Here is a 16,701-nt window from a genome sequence, read left to right on the forward strand (position 1 = left end):
CTTCAGATGCAGGTGTGTAAGTATTATAGTTGCCATTGTCTAGTAAGATGCCAGAGACGTAAATTGTGAGTTAGCCAAGGCCATCCAGCAATTCAGTGCCAAAGCTAGGATTCAGATTTAAAAACCTTGCGTTACTACCACAAAGTTAATCTACTAGATCAGTGCTAGTGTGTGATAGCACTTTGGATCAAGAGAAATAGGTGAAGATATGTAAGATAATTTCAGTGGGTCAACTTAAAATATATCTTTTTTGATGCCAAAAAATGCAGAGCCATTTTCCATTAATCATTCATATCTTCCTAACAGTTGTCTTGGGTCACAGTCTAGAAAAGTTGAGAATATTAAACACGATGTTCTACAACTAGAAATAATACCTGACTCTTTTATAGAACTTCCAAATTGGTTGTTCATGGGAACATGTCAAAGAAATCCTAAAATGTAGAGAAAAATAAACAAAGGGACTTAACGATCCAGGAATTCTCAGTGAAATATCAGACTCCTCATTGGCTGGTTATAATTTAAATGTTTACCCTCTGAAGACTGCTCAATAATTTCTGTGACTTCAGGGTTTATATATATATCTATATAGATATATATATCTATATAGATATATAGATATAAAAATTTAGATTTAAAATTATAAAAAGATGCCTGTCCAAGGCTCTTGGCATTCTACTTTCACTAATTGTACAATATGATGAGATGACAGCAGCATTGAAATAATTTCAAGAGACTTAAACACCTACAGAAATTCAGTTCCACCCCTTTTTCACTCTAGGAGCCATACCCTTAGTCCTCTCCAAAAGTTGCTGAAGATGCATTCTTCAAATTACGTGTCAGCACCTCATTTACCTGCACGTCATCTTACCAAAACAATAGCTTCCATAGGAAAAAACAAACAGCAGTCCTGTCTCACCTCAGTTAGTTATGCAAGTCATTGTCTGGCCCCTGCCACTTAAATGCTACACTCTTCAGCAAGGCAGCAGTCTAGGAGACGCTGGAGACACTATTTTTAAAGTAAGTTTTGGGTCATATTCTGGAACTGCAAAAAATTAACTTCTCAGATCAACCTGTAGAATTACTATTAATGTAATTAATCACTAGATGTAATCAAATTTCCTGTTTTTGGTTAATATCTTGTGAACCACTGCTTTTAACTTGGCAGCTCTCAAGATTCTCATTGAAATTGACTGTTATCAACCCCGCAAATGTAAAATCCCAAATATCAGCATTCATTGATGTTTTTCCATTATAGAGCTCCATTGTTCCAGTGGCTGCAATCTCAAAAAATTGAGTACATCAATGTTCAGGGCTGTTATCACTACAAATGGTTACATGCTATGTGTTCAAATCACCTTTTACAAACCTAAAATTTTGAAGAAAAAATATATTTTGAGTAATATCTAACGAATGAGAAACTTAACCTCTTTTCTGTTTGCATATAATCTGTGAGTAGCATTGACTTTGTTTATGTATTTGCTTTCTTTCAATGAATATCTTGTTGAATAACTATTAGATGGTACATTGTAATCAGTCTGAAAGTATTCAAAATTTGAGCTATAAGTTGTAATTGGACACACAGCTTGCATGCCTTTTTCTGTCCCTCTTATGATGAATCACTTGGAATAGATTTCCTGAGGATTTGTAGGTCTTGCTTTGTATGAGTATTCACTTTAAAACTCACTGTGCCTGTAAGGGTTTTTTAAGTACATTTATTCATACAGATGTTCCTGGAAAGCTAACATGAAAGAAGTTGAACACGGCTAATGTAAATTCAGTATTTTGTTCAACTCTTTCTAGAAACTTTGAATGTATTTTCCCAGGACTAACATTTCTTTTGCCACTTGCATAACTGAAATTGTTTGTTAAGGTCTTTCATTCGCGTCATATAAACTTCTCTGAGTTGCATTGTGCCTATGAAAGTTTATAAAGAAATAGTAAATAACTAAATTCACTCAGTTATTATGTTGATAGTAATGAAGAATGAATTTCTCTCTCCAAAGCACTGTTGCAGTGGCACAAGTCACATTCCTGACACTCTGCTTCAAGCTTGTTTGCAGCACTTCTGGAGGTAGAAGTTTGGATTATATAGCCATTTAGTGGTGTTTCTCCCAAGACAAGACACAAATGATTCTTTTTAGTACCACTTGTAGCAGTTCTGGTGAGGTGCATACTTGTAAGGACTGATCTTAGATTACCTCATTTCATATAATAGTTCTCCATAGCATTCTTACAAGATTATCACACCTGTTGATCACTAGCAGCCTAAAATGGATTGATTTGAAGGCAGTTGTATTGGCAATTCCTGATCTACCTACGCTTTGTTGCAATAATTTTTTCAGGAAAAAAAATTAATGGAACAAATGTCATTAACTTGTTAAACATTCCTTTGATCCTAAAATGTCATTGGGATTTTATGCTTTCTGTTCCAGTTCAAGATAAAGCTGCTGATGGAAAGAAGATACATTCTTCCAAAAATCAGCCCCCACCAGCCAACTATTCCTGTCTGCTCCTGTGTGGATATGCTCAGAAGAAATGGACAGCTGATTAGCTGTTGCCATGCCATTGCTTGAAACATAAGACATGCTGACATTTTTGAACTGTATAAAGAATGTTTCAACGTACACAAATTACTGTTAAAATGCTCAAGGACATTCTGAGTATTATGAGAGGAGAAAGAATCCTTCTGTTAGGATTAATGGGACAAAATTTACTCTTTGCACATCCTAGAGTTTGTTTTTACTTTGATATTCTGATAGCACAAGCAAATGTAAACTCCTTATATACATATATATCTATATATAGATAGATATATATAAAACCAGTGCATTACATCAGTTTTGAATGTTATTACTTATGAATTCCAGTTGCCCTAAGTAGGTTATTTTAAAAAAAAATTTTACATTTTGCAGTGCTTGCTTTACCCTTGGAAAGCCTTATCAGCATTAATTTTTTGGTAATTGAGTGGCTTTCTGATTGATCTGGTACCATAGTTTGATTCCAGATTCTGACTGAGACAGCTAATTTATTATTTAAAATCAACCTAAGTGAAATAGGTTGGATCATCTTAGACTGTTTTGGTAGACTTGATTGCATAGATATCCCCTCTTCCTCTATACAGCTGTAACTGCTGGATTGTAAGCACTTGATTGCTGAAATAACATCTCACCTAAGATGGATTCTGTGCTTACAGTTCAAGTAATTTTCATTTAGTAGTGTAGTCAGAAGCCCATATTTAAGTTGGGCTGTGCGTAAATGGAGATGTTTAGACCAGGGCTTTCTTTTGGAGCTGCACAGGATGATTTCTGTGAAATTGGGATTGTTGCAACACAACATCTTTGTTTGGGCCAGCACCTCTTTAGAAGGCCAAAATGTGTGGACTTAATGTTGCTTAGAAATATTTGGACCAAGAAAAGCTCAGTCTAAATCATGGACTTTGAGAAGCACATGACTCAAGCACATAATATGCTTCTCATGGCTTGGTAACCATTGCAACTTAATTGTTTGAACATGAGCTCTTTCTTTTCTCAGTGGTACTTAATCATCTTAAAATGCTGCAAAAGAAATGATGTACATACAAAGAGATTACTTCATTGTCATAACAAAATGTAGTAGATGTTCTTTTACCAGGACACTGATCACTCACGTCAAAAACCTGAATTATTTCCTGTAGAAAACCTTTTATAATGAAAGTAGGAACAAGATGTCTACATGTTCAGTAGGATGTTGCATTTCATAGGAGGATTAAAGTTTACCAGTCAGATTTTAAAAACAGAAAAAAATGTATTGCTAGTTTCTGAAACCAAGGAAATTTCAGCAACACAAATCATATTATGACTTGTGCCTTTATATGCACTAAACTTACTGTATCACCAAATGTTTACATAAAATGCAAAAGAATTGTTAATTGCAAACCAATTTTAAAAATACTTTCTAGTGGGCTAACTAGAAAAAACAGGAATCTTTAAAATTGCACTGAAGACTATGGGATCAGGGTATAGTTGAGAAGCAGATAGGGAATTCAGCTCTCAAAACTCAGTTGATGACCAGCTTGGATCACAGGATCAGGTGAAACAAAGATAAAACACAGGATATAGAATTGACTGTTTTTTCTGTATTTCTGATAGCAGGAAGATAAATCTATAAGAAACAAAATGTTAAGAACTCAGAGGAACACCGAGTGAATTTCAGTTGAGGATTTTTTGTTTCCAGTACTATTTCTAGAAATATATTAACTACCGAGTAATTCTGCATCATCAGTACAGAATTGTTCTTCTGGGATGATTTTAACCATTGTCACTTTAGATGAGAATTTTCAGCTGGCATGGATTAATGTCTCTGTAGAAAAATTTTCTCAATAGGTACGATTTTATTTTATTTTTTTTATGATGATTTTTTTCCTAAAATTTTACTCATCTGAAGACATGTCTTACAGATTGCATTACCAGAAGTGCCAGCATATGATCTCTACCTGTGGAAGATTTTTAAACTAGCCTTTGAGGGTAACATTGTTTACTTGATGCATGTAAACATTTTGCTGCCAGGACTTCTATAGCACACTACCTGTTGCCTCAGTATTACTCCATCAGGAGTTTACTCTGTATCAGTGTTTGTTTAAAGTTGGTAACTGTCAAGATAATCAGAGATGGCATAGAGAAAGGTCTAAATATCTTTAATTCCTCATGCTTTCAGAATCTGTATATTTGTTTATGATTAAGTAATCAGCTGCAGTGTTTGTCAGAATCAGGTGTGCATTAAAATGCAAAGTGACATGTCCAACTTCTTAAAAATTAGCTTTAATGTAGCTTAATAGTCTACTACTACTACTATGTTAGCAGCAAATATGATTCAATATACAGGATCTGTGCAGTAAAATTCACAGTAGAAGGGGATCTTTCCAAATCTAGATTTTGTTCCTCCTCTGACCTGTAGAAAGAGCTGTTGGTGTGGTTGGGACCTATGTAGGGGAAGGAAAAAGAACGTGGGCAGCTTTCTTTGGTGGGTTTGGAACACACAATGCAGTTCGCCCCTTCTGTGGCCTAGCAGAAATAGGGTTAAAAAGTAATACAGCCTCAATGGGGCTCCTAGAGCAGCTGTGACAAGAAGTAGAGGCTGGAGCAACACTGGCCTGCAGGGCTGCAGGCAGACTGGGAAGGCTTCCACATTCACATGTGCAGATTGTGGGGGGTGGCTAGGGTCTATTTTGTGTGCAGAGGTAAAGCCCAACATTCTTGCCAGAATAGAATGACTTGAGGGGATGGTTGTGGAATTACCACCAGCTGCAGCTTATGGAGTAGGACAAAGCCATATGGGCCCTTGTTAAATTATTACTCTTGACTTGCATTTGATGAGCACTCCTGAAAGCTTTATGCAGATGAGGGAAAAGAGCTGCTTTTCAGCAACCAGTGGTTCAGATGGAGTGTTACTGGGCAAATGAGATTTTTTTTTTTTGGTGGGGGTGGGGCGGCAAAACTCAAGTAAGTCTGTAACAATGTGAATTGTCAGACTGCATTGTATCTTTTGATTAGCCTAAAGTGCTGGCTGCCTGACAGCACTCCGGCCCTGGATTTTTTTTTGTTTTGTTTTCTTTTTAACGTAAGAGCACTGCGCTTTATCTTTATTGTAACAGCAAGTGCTTGTTACTGCTTATTTCCTACTAATCATGGCCCTGAGCCTGGGATGCATAGAAAACACCAACTTCAGTGAAACTCTGGATGGGCCTGAGTGTCCCTCATTTGGTCCAGGGGCTATAATAAGCCCCAGGTGTGTAGGCATTTTATGTGAATTAAAATTACTGGACATCGCCTCTCTTTAGGTGAATGTTAATCAACTACATATCTGCTGGGGCATAGGTACACAGAGTCTGAATCCAAATTGTGTAACATTTTATTGTAATTTAAAAATCCCTTCCTAGGGATATAGAAATTTTCAATTTTATTTGTAAAAATGAGTGAATCAACCCATAAAATCCCCTTGTAATTGTAAATCCAGTGCTGCTAGATTACCACCCTTCTGAATTTTTATTCAGAAGGGTTTCTCTGGAGATCAAGAGCTACAGTTGAAGTGTCCAGTACTGTCAGTTGTCCAAATAAAGATGTACTAGCATTTGTCTATCACTTGAGAATTTAGGTGTTAAGCTTCTGATGTATTTGAGACATGTCTAGCTCGTGGTCTTTCAGGGGCCCCTCCCCCTGAGGTTTGATCAGACAGAATCGAAGGTTAAAGGTCAGGAACATCATTCAGAATCTGGAATAGGGTGGAAGAAAAATATGGTTTATTTTTAACAGGACTTTTTTGATGTCTGGTACTGTTTAATGGTGAACAGTATTTTGAATGACTGCTCTCAAACACAGCAGGGAGTAAGACAGTAAAGTGTAATGCTCTCCCTTGTGGTCAATGTGTCTGTGGCTTAAAAATCTGTAGCTTTTACCCACCTTAACCCACTGTATTAAGCCACTCCCCCAGTCTTAGGAGGATGCTTCAGTTGGACAACTAGCCCTTTCGGAGCAAGCGGACCTGTTGCTTAGACGGTAAAATGAGCACTGGGCAGCTCCAATTGAGAAAAGCAGTAGCTGAGGATCAAGGTTATAGGAATATGAAATTGATACTAAATTATTATTGGGGGGCAGGGACAGATTGTTGAGAGGAAGAAACAATGAATCCAGCTGTGCTGTTAAAAAAAGGGCTCAGACTGTGGCTTGCTGTTGTGCTGTGTTTCTTATGCGCCTTTGGAGGTACCAGCTGCATTGAGGATGTGACTATTACTGCTTTTGATTATCATCCCTTGGAGGAGTTTGCAGGGGACAGCTGAACAAGTCTCACCTTTACACACTGATACTCTCCCTCTACAAAATTATACTTAAAGCAAGAAGCAACCTTGTAGCATTCTAGGAAGGGGTGTATGTTAGCTGGGAGTCTAGCTCATGCTTCTGGCATTTCTTTCCCTCATACTGTCTCTGGTCAGAGCACACCCTGCAAGCTGTGTTGTCAGAAAAATCAGATTCGGCTATTCTGCCTCAGTGTCCTAGCACAACTGAGAATGCATTGCTGGCCTGTGTTGAAAACTAGTGCTGTTGCACACACCCTGGCAGAGCGTGTTGCTTGTGTCTGTATTCTGTAAACAGTATTATGTTTTTGTACCCTGTTAACTTGCTGCTGGGAAAAAAAATAAAAGGCATTTAGCATATGTAAGAGATCAGCTATTTGTTTTTAGAACATGAAGCATGAAAACAGTATGCAAGGCACTGAGCCTGACTGCGCTTAGCACAGAAGATTGTTTCTTCACCTCTGATCCTGTACACTATAAGGAGAGTGAGCTCTGAATGCAGAGCCCTTTGAATCCTCCTTGTAGTGACAACTACTGCAAGAGATGGACCCCGCCTTTCTTGAGCACCTTCAGCCATGAGATTTGTCCAGCTCAAGATGGGGGGGAGGTGCAGTCTAAACACAGTTGGAGGCAGAAAGATGAAGTGCTATTGGTTCAGTGGCCAAAGGAAGCCAAATTCATGTCTCCTTTGGGTTCTTCACCCCTTCCCTAAGCAGTAAGTCCACAGTATCAGCTGAACTCATATACCGAGTTCCCAAACACGCTGGCGTAGCAGGGTAAGTATGGTCCTGGCCCAGTCACGACGGAAGGTTTGGATGCATGGCAGGAGGCTGCACAACTGTTGAATTGTGCCTCATTAAAGATTTTGGATTGCTAAAACTACAGGATTCAGAGTGAGGAATGTAGTCAAATACTGAATATATAGCAAAATTCTGGCCATGTGAGTTAACATAGGCAGTCTTGTGCTGTTAAAGCACTAAGTTGACATTGGGGCAGGGGGGGGAGGGAGAGAGCTGTCTTCCCTATATAGCCCTTAAGCTTTCAAACTCTGCACTAAAGTGAATCTACATAGTGGAATGTTAATTCTTCCAGTCCCTGATTCTATATTCTTCCTGCACCACCTCCCTTATGACACACCTATAAAAATAGGCATGCTTTTATTATGGAGGGGGTCCATAACAAACTTTTCTGGCTCTCTTCCCTCATGTTTAGAGAAATGCCTCCTTCCAACTGAGCAAGCACAAAGCAAGATTAGTGCAACATAAAAGCAGCTGCTGACAGCATTTCATACCAATGTCACAGGGGCATGTCCAACTAGCCCTTTCTGGCTAATAGCTCGTTTTCACTGTCTAACAGCCTACTGTCAGCTGCTTGTTTTTGCACTTAAGGGCTTGGTAACCCAGGTTCGCTTTTGATCAGGTTCTGGTTAACTCCAGAGTATGGTTTTGGCCAGTTCAAATGCCGCTCCTTGTGCTTCATCATCTTACCCCCCCCCCCCCTTTCCCCAGCACATCAAATATGTTGGCTACTTGCAGGGTTCTGATTGCATTAAAAAGTTCACAAAACTACTAAAAGATGGAGTGGTGCGGTCACACTTTGTCCCAGACTAAAAGCAGCAAGGGAGTTTCAGAATAAGGTTGAGGTGCAAAAGAGGTTCCAGGCAAGCCTAACATCACATGCCCACACTCAACAACAAAGAAAGCTCCTGGACCCCAGTATACCATGTTACATATATTATATGAAATGGCATGTGCATTGTTAGCAAGCTGTGTTCCATACCCCTTCTTTCCAGTCCCCGTTGCAATTTACAGCACTGTGCCAGTAATAGGGACTGAATGTCACAATATTGCCCCCTGCCCCCCCACCTGCCAGCACTGTTTTATGGGGAAATGCTTGGGTCAAGTTAGCACTAAGGCCCCCCGCATAAGATTTAACCAAAAGCAACAGGGCCTGTATGGATCAGCAGTACTGCTCCAGTGCATGTTACAGCTGACTCTAGAACTAGGAGTGCACATGTGTGTAGTTGCACACAGCAGTAGATAAATCCCTGACTTTGTTGAAGTGTAGCTGAACGTGATCTTGGACAGACTTAATAGCATGCAGAACTGAAGACAGGCACAGCCTGAATCTGCTAACTTGTCAATGATGACTCTATAGCAGGAAGCAAACAGTACACTTTGGACTGACTGTGGCTCTGCATTTGATCAATACATCTGTAGTAGCACAAACTCGTGTACAGCCTCCCTTTGTAACTATCTCATTTCCTATTGTCCATTTTCTTCATGCTGGAATAAGGACTAAGCCATCTTCCCTGAAGTATGTCATCCTTAATTACAATTCTAAGCAGGGCTGGAGCAACCCTGCCCCCCCCCCCCCCACTTCCCCCACCACAGACAGGCAGCTTCAGCCAGACAGCTGCCTGCCCCTCTCCCACACCAGGCAGCTGTAGGTGAGCTGCTTGAGCCTGTCCAGAGTAGCCCTGTCCCCCAGGATGCCGCAAACAGCTGCTCCAGCCTGGCTGGGGTAGCCCCACTCCACAGAAGGGGGACAGTTCCAGCCTAGCTGGGCAAGATCAGCCTTCACAACCCAGTTAACCAGTTGAACAGGATTTTATATCCCTAGTATCAATCTGAAATACACAATAATATAATCCTCTCTATGGAACTCCAAGAATTAAATTAGCTAGTCATTTCTGCAAGCTTACCTAAAAAAAAGGTTAGCTTTGTGATGAAAACTTGTCAAGGCACTTACCACGTAAAAAAAAGATGCTTCTGTGACAGGCAGAGGTATACTAATGAATGATTTTAGAAGCATTTTCATTGCTACTGACTGTACTGAACTTGATCTGTAGATAAAGGGCTCTAATGTTAACACCTTTGACAAGTGCACCAAAGCGCACATGAATTTCAGCAAATTTTATTGTTAGGTAGATCTTGCCAGGTATCTAGAGATTTGTTAGAATAACTACTTGAGCACACACAACAAGTGTGCCAGCTTTCTTCATTCATGACACTGAGAAAAGAATGGGGAACTAATCACTCTGGCTGAGTCAGCGACCTTTTAAATGTTGAGCTAATGGGCATACATGCTGATTTAGTTTATATTTGATCTTATTTGTAGTAGATATTCAAGCACCTGCATTGTATTGTACAAGTCCCAGCTACTACAGCTCTGAATTCAACAGAATATTTCTAAAAACTGTTAGAGAACAGTTTGAATTCTATTTTCAGTTGGGATGCTCAAAGACCGCAAAAACTGCAGGCAGCAACTGAACAGCAATCCCGTATTACACACAAGGGAAGAAAGAATAAAGCATGCTTGCATAATACAGCCAGATACTTCCACGTAGTTGCCTCCCCTGTCTTCGAGTTAGTTAATTTATTCATGTACAGCAGAACCTCAAAAGTTACACCACCAGTTTCTAACTGACCAGTCACCCACATACATTCATTTGGAACCAAAAGTACACAATCAGGCAGCAGCAAAGACCAAAAATTGCTTAAAAAAATAAAGGGAAACAATCTACACAATCTACTGTGAATTAACACATCTTAGCATTTTTTCTGCAATGTTCAGTTGTAAACTGAAAAAAAATGTTTTGTTTGCAATGCTGAACATTTCAGGTATGAATAACCTCCATTCCCAAGACCTTTGTGACTCAGGTTCTACTGTAGTGGACTTTTCCCTTCCTCTTCTACTCCAACTAGATCCCTGAAGTCAGAATTTCACAAATGATAGGGAAAGACCGATATGGGAAAAACTGCTGGCCCCATCTCAGCAAAGGAGCAATAAGAGCCAAGGCCTCTTCTAAAATCCTGGACACGATGTATGGTTTAGGTACACACATAGTTGGTACCAATGTGGAAGGTGTTGGGGTTAATATCCTTAAAGGCACATGGTGCTGAGGGAATGTGGCAGAGAGCAGTGGTGTGCACTGCAGTCTGCACCAAGACAACAGAATGGACCTTCTCAGGGCCCTTGGATGAATGAACCCAGGATGAGTCATGGCCTCAATGACCCTTTTGTCTGACCTTCATCAAGTCTCAGGGAGTCTGTGCTAGGCTTATCTTTGAAACAGTTTTCTGCCTGTTGGACATCAATGTTGATGTAGTGGCAGATGAGTAGAACCTCAGAGTAGGTACGGCCCAGGAGCACGGGGTGGAATCACTGCTCACCACCACACTTACAAAGAGTCTCAGCATCTGAGGCAGCTTGCATCAATTTGTTCTCACAGAAACATCTTCAAAGAGGTTTCCGTCACTCCTGAGTGCACTTGGAGAAAGAGGAAAAATCTGGATCATAATGCTGGGACATCTCCTCCAAGCCAAAAGCAGGGAGTGCCCACCAAGCATTGTAATGTCACATGAAGACAGACCTTAACTCCCAATTAACTTGTTTACAGCTTGGCTCCTAAGAAGCAGCCATTTAAACTGCTGGAACTATTATTACATCTACTACTACAATGGTAGTAAAAAAATTGAAGTCACAATTTGTAAAGAAAGTAGACAACTGCAGGGTTTCCATCTTGCTGCCACAGATGATAAAGAAAAACTCTTGGGCCTGCTATACCCTTGATAGGAGGTGCACAAACAGCCAGAGCACAGACTTGACCACAACAAAACCTGCTGCTGAAAGAACCCTCTCACCCACATGGAGTTCTTGTGCACCAAGAAAGGAATCTATGTGTACAATCACTTAAAGAGCACTAAGTTCTCAATCATTTGCTGAAAAGCTTATCTGTAGCCATCATGCTACTCAGCTACAAATATACAAACCAGTGCCCAAAGAGTAAGAAATGACAGATCAGAGAAGTCAAAATGCAAGTGTCAAGAAAAGGAACATCACACACAACAAACAGCCTCCTTTGTTAGGCTGACAAAGAAAATGCAATTATCTAGAGAATGACAGATTTAGAGTAAGTTGGGTGGTAACAGTAGCCTAAAATGAGAATTCCTGCACATGAATTTATCTCCGCAAAGACATATCTGCATCCATCTCTGAAACCAGATACTCTGATTTTAAAATTGACTGCAGTAATTTGCTCCTTAAGACAACCTGTAATTTACAGCATGTAGGCTCTACACAATGAAAGGTGCCCATTTTCAAAAAACAAAACACATCACTCCCCATGTTAATAGCTCCTTGTTAGAAAATGAATCTCTTTTGGGAGAACTTTGCAAAAGGAACGCAAAAGCTTGCTCTATAGCTGCGACTGTGTGTGATGACAGCTCTTAAGTATGAGGAAACAACAAAAGCAGCTTCAGAGTTCTCTCTCAGGGATAAAACTGAATCCTAGTTTCACGTTGATTAGGGTGTTTTAGAGCACGACATTCATTAGACCCATTCAATTGTGCATGGAGAGGAGAGTATCACCACAAGCAACCAAGGAATATTTCAAGAGAGTTTCAGAAAAAATTCTCTTTTATCCATAGCTAAGAAGCTTCTTCAAAACAAAAACTGATCAAATATGAAACATAACATACTTTCCACATAAAAATGTTTCTCTTAGCATAATCACACACAGCCCCAGCGTGCTTTAAATTTTAACAGCTTCTGCCTGACAAGTACATCAGATATTCTCAGAGTTCTGAGCTCACACTGAGGGCACATCTACACAATACGATCCATCCACTAGAGTTTGATTTTGCCATGTCATGGAAGATGCAGCAAAAATCACTCTCTCTGGCCTCAGCCGTCAACCCTGGTAATCCATGCTGCCACGTGGAGTTACAGGGTATCGGTGCAAGCCAAAAGAGCCCTGATCTGCACTAGGGTAAAAAAATCAGTCCTGATGTGTCCATTCTAGCTACACTAATGACATGGCTGGATCTGCGTATCTGGGATCAACTATGGTCCCTAGCATAGACCAGGCCTAAAGTCATCAGATCATTTGAATACTCAAATGTAAGCAGGATTAGGCCTAAAGATACATATTTGTGTTTGTCTGTTAAATACCCAGTGTCTTTACTGATGCTCATATGACTCAAAAGGTCAAACTAAGGAATGATCCAGCAAAACTTCTTAGAGTAACAGTCTCTAGATACCTGGAGAGAAAAACTATTAATTGGGTACTTGTACTGCACACTTACAAATCAGGCCAGTAGCAATGACATAATTGGAGCACAGAAACAAAGTCCTGCTATTCTTTTAGTTGGCAGAAGTAAGCTGATGCTGGCACCAGTGGACAAACTGTTAACAGTTCTTTCAGACTCCAGGAAGGTGAATTAGTATGCACAGTGGAACAGGAATTATTCACAGATGGACGATACCCATTCCAGTAAAGGTTTCAGAAGAAAACTACCACTCTGTAGATATGTAAGAAAAACATTTCTGAAGCCTTTATTTACAAAAGCTTTAAAAACAAATACCCTCTTATGCAAATTATTTGTTCTTGTTTTAAAAAGGACCACCCAGTTACATTATTGTAACTTAATGAAAAAAAGAATGTTAAAGTACAAGTTAAACAGATCAATTTGGTTAACATTTGGAGATTCGCTAACGATTTCAGTGTAGGTAACACTCACACCGAGGTGTGCATTCTATCACTTCAGGCTAGTATTTAGCTATTCAATACCAAAGTCTTCCTGCACAATTGCTCTTCTATGCATGGTTAAAGCACATTACAGACTTTTAAAACAATATATATAAAATATATTGCTAAGAGAACTAAACTAGCATTACACTCCTCAGGTAACTTTATTAGCTATAAGTAAATGTATACGTTGTTGTTTTACAACAAGTATATTTGTACCATCTGTCTTTGTAACAACTACAAAAGTATAATTTATCTTCCTTCTAATTTAATCATTCAATTCAATATAAAGTTTACTTCAGGTCTTTTTGGGTTTTATCCTTAACTAAACTGACTTGCAAAAAAATCATCAAATCAAGTACATAATAAATATGATTTTAAAAATAAAAAAATATTTAGGTAATATATTACTGGAATAAAAGCTAGGAACTGAATCCAGGGAAGTGTGCCATAATGGAACCACTGCAGTTCCAATATCCTCAGATTTTCAGCTCAATTGCAAAAATACAAAAGTAAGTCTCACACAATTTTTCCTGAAGGGTGTAAAGCTGGTTTTCAAACATTTTCTTCCATCACAAAGCGGCTTGAAAGCAGCAGGCCAATTAGAAACAGATGGGAGCAGGATGTGCTCGGAAGACTGAACACCAGTAAGAAAACAGCAGTTACTAAGATTTCAGTAGTTTGTTTTGCTTAAACAAAGGTTGTTACACAGTGAATGTGTCACGTTCTGTAGGCTCAAAAACCAAGGAATACACAGTGTGAAGTTGCTGAAGTTGACAGACTTATTTTTCTAGCTCATGGCAAAAAACGCAAAACTTCAGGTAAAATAGAGGATCTGAGTCAGAGTCACTCTCTAAAGTGCAAATTTGATGGTCCACAGTCTTGAATAGCTAAAACACCTGCTTACTGGAAGGAACAGACATGAAATGGGAAGTTAGTTACAAATCAGTGCTAGTTAATTTGGGGAAGGGAGGGGGAACCTAAGACCAACTAAGTAAGGTTACCAGAACATTCATTATGATTTAGGTTTCCCTCTCTCTCTGCCACACTGATCCTACATATGTGTCTTTACAGATTGGTTAGGGACAAAGGCCAAATTTAATGCAGAAAATTCAACATATCAAGATCAGATCTGTGATAGGAACAGTAAGATTTAGTACATAGAAAGGCAGAAAATAAAGTGTGCGGAGGAGGAAGGGGAGGGAGTCTAATTGTCCAAGGGATTCGACCAGAGATAAAACCTATATACAAGCACATGGAGCTCAAAAAAGATGACCTCCCATTTCATGTCATGACTGCTTGTTGGCTTCTTCTTCATATGCATTTCCTGTGCCATTCTGTACATAGGAAGAACCAGAACCAAGGCCATACAAGTGACCACAATATTTGGCATCATCAATGTGATCTTCAAAGAACATCTAAAAAGGATTTAAAAAAGACAAATCAATATTGAAGAATAAGAGCGTTACTGAGGTCAAACAGTCAGGCTCTTACAAAAGTCTGACTATTCAAACTCCACAGATATGTGAAGCTAAATAAAATAACCAAAATGAAATACTCGTGGCCATGAAAGAAAGAATAAATAAATTTAAATTCATTTTCAATGTATTTTTTTATTCTAATGATTAGTAAATGGAAACAGTTTATTTAACTCAAGAATTAGAACTTTACTTCTTACAAATACAAGAGAAACAAAAACACTTCTGTGATTTCTGTCAGTCTTCTCTTCACCCTTCCTAGCATCTTCATACATCCACACTACTCAGTATGGTTTTCAACACAACTGTTTAAATCAGGAGTAAACCTGCTTAGTACAGGTTGAACCTCTCTCACCAGGCACCCTCAGAACCTGACTCGTCCCAAATGAGAGCGGACCACAGGAGGTCAATACTGTCTAACATTACCAACATTTCCACTGCTTACTGGGCTCTTAAAAGACAGTTAGGGGTAAATTAGAGCACAGAACTCAGAGCCATGACTGGTGGCTGGAAACAAAATTTATGGGCCCCTGGGAGAGTTGGCCACACCCTTGATAAGTGGTCATCTGGCTAACTGAAATCATGCCGGATTATGGATGTTGCTGGATGAGAGAGTTCCAGATAAGAGAAGTTCAACCTGTAAAGATTTTCCAAACATTCTCTCATCCACTACCAACTTGAAATCCTCATCTACATTCATTTCCCAGTGCTTGAACCATATTTTGGCTGCAGAATCAACAAAGATGATTTGGGAATGTGGTAAAATGCAAATAAATGTATTTAAACAAATCGTCTCCCTGTAATGAGAAACTAAGAAAGCTCAAATGACAACTGAATAAATATCAGAGAGGTAGCTGTGTTACTCTGCATCTTAGAGAACAACAAGTGGTCCCGTGGTACCTTAGAGACTAACATATTTTGGAGCATAAGCTTTCGTGGGCAAAGACCCGTGGGCATCTGATGAAGCGGGTCTTTGCCCGTGAAAGCTTATGCAACTGAATAAATCACACACTGATGCGCCATTTTGCACAAGTTAAATATCAATGGGAGTGTCTCAAAAGAGTCCCCATGAACACTGTGGCATTACAGCACTCCAGTACAATGTTTTAGAACCGTGAATCTCAAACTGTGGGTCAGAATCCTGTTTTAATGGGTTGGCTTTCGACTTGCTGGGGCTCGGGACCAGACCTGAAACCAAAGCCTGAGCCTAACCAACCGGTGTCAAAGTCCGTGGGCTCAGCCTGGAGTGGTGGAGCTCAGGTAACAGGCCCTGCCCTGGAACTGAACCTTGGGTGTTGGCTCCCTCACCCAAGGCAGAGGTGCTTGGGCAACCTCTAGATTTGATCCCCATCCTTTCGTCATGTAGTAATTGTTGTTGTCACAAGAGGGTTAAAGTGTAATGAAGTTTGAGAACCCCTGTTTTGGGCAACATTGCCACTGAAATCTTCAAGCACTTCTAGATATGCCAAAGATATCCCAAGAGGTACTGTTATGAATCCTCACTAATACTGGAAATCCCATGCAATCAGTGGTGTCCAGGATGATGCATTTGGGGATTTCTTTCCCAAGCAAGCAGTGCCTACTTCAGAGAATTTTAGAGCAGTAAAGAGTATTTTGAAGACTGATAATGCTAAACCCACTCTTCCTTGTCAGATGAATGTCCCCAAAGCCCACTTACAGACACGCCTGAACTAGACTCTTATTTCACCTTTTCGGTTCATTCTTAAAAGGGAACGTGAAGTCTTAGTTGAACACCTCATCAAAAATCTTTTATTTTCACAGGCAGCAACAACAAATGACAGGAGAGCCACAAGGGGAGGAGGTAGGGAAAGGGCATAGAATAAGTATGAAAAGAAGAGCGCACA

The 16,701-nt window shown here is 39.6% G+C and overlaps 2 protein-coding genes across 4 annotated transcripts in view; one reads left to right on the top strand and one right to left on the bottom strand.

Moving 5' to 3' along the window:
• The window catches only part of ZDHHC2 (zDHHC palmitoyltransferase 2), a 50,014-nt gene extending 41,760 nt beyond the window's left edge, over positions 1-8,254 (top strand). The window contains exon 13 of the mRNA XM_074992844.1: positions 2,433-8,254. The gene's annotated coding sequence lies outside the window, so the exon portion shown is untranslated. The remainder of the gene's footprint in view (positions 1-2,432) is intronic.
• Positions 8,255-13,140: 4,886 nt separating this feature from the next.
• Positions 13,141-16,701, bottom strand: part of CNOT7 (CCR4-NOT transcription complex subunit 7) — a 29,357-nt gene continuing 25,796 nt past the window's right edge. For 2 of the 3 annotated variants that reach the window (XM_074992846.1, XM_074992845.1), the window contains one exon: positions 13,141-14,776. In XM_074992846.1, the coding sequence (XP_074848947.1) occupies positions 14,648-14,776 (129 nt within the window). In that variant the 3' untranslated portion in view covers positions 13,141-14,647. The remainder of the gene's footprint in view (positions 14,777-16,701) is intronic. The other variant, XR_012645370.1, reaches the window with a different exon arrangement.

This window comes from Carettochelys insculpta, chromosome 4 (genome assembly GCF_033958435.1).
Source record: "Carettochelys insculpta isolate YL-2023 chromosome 4, ASM3395843v1, whole genome shotgun sequence".
Lineage (NCBI taxonomy): Eukaryota > Metazoa > Chordata > Testudines > Carettochelyidae > Carettochelys > Carettochelys insculpta.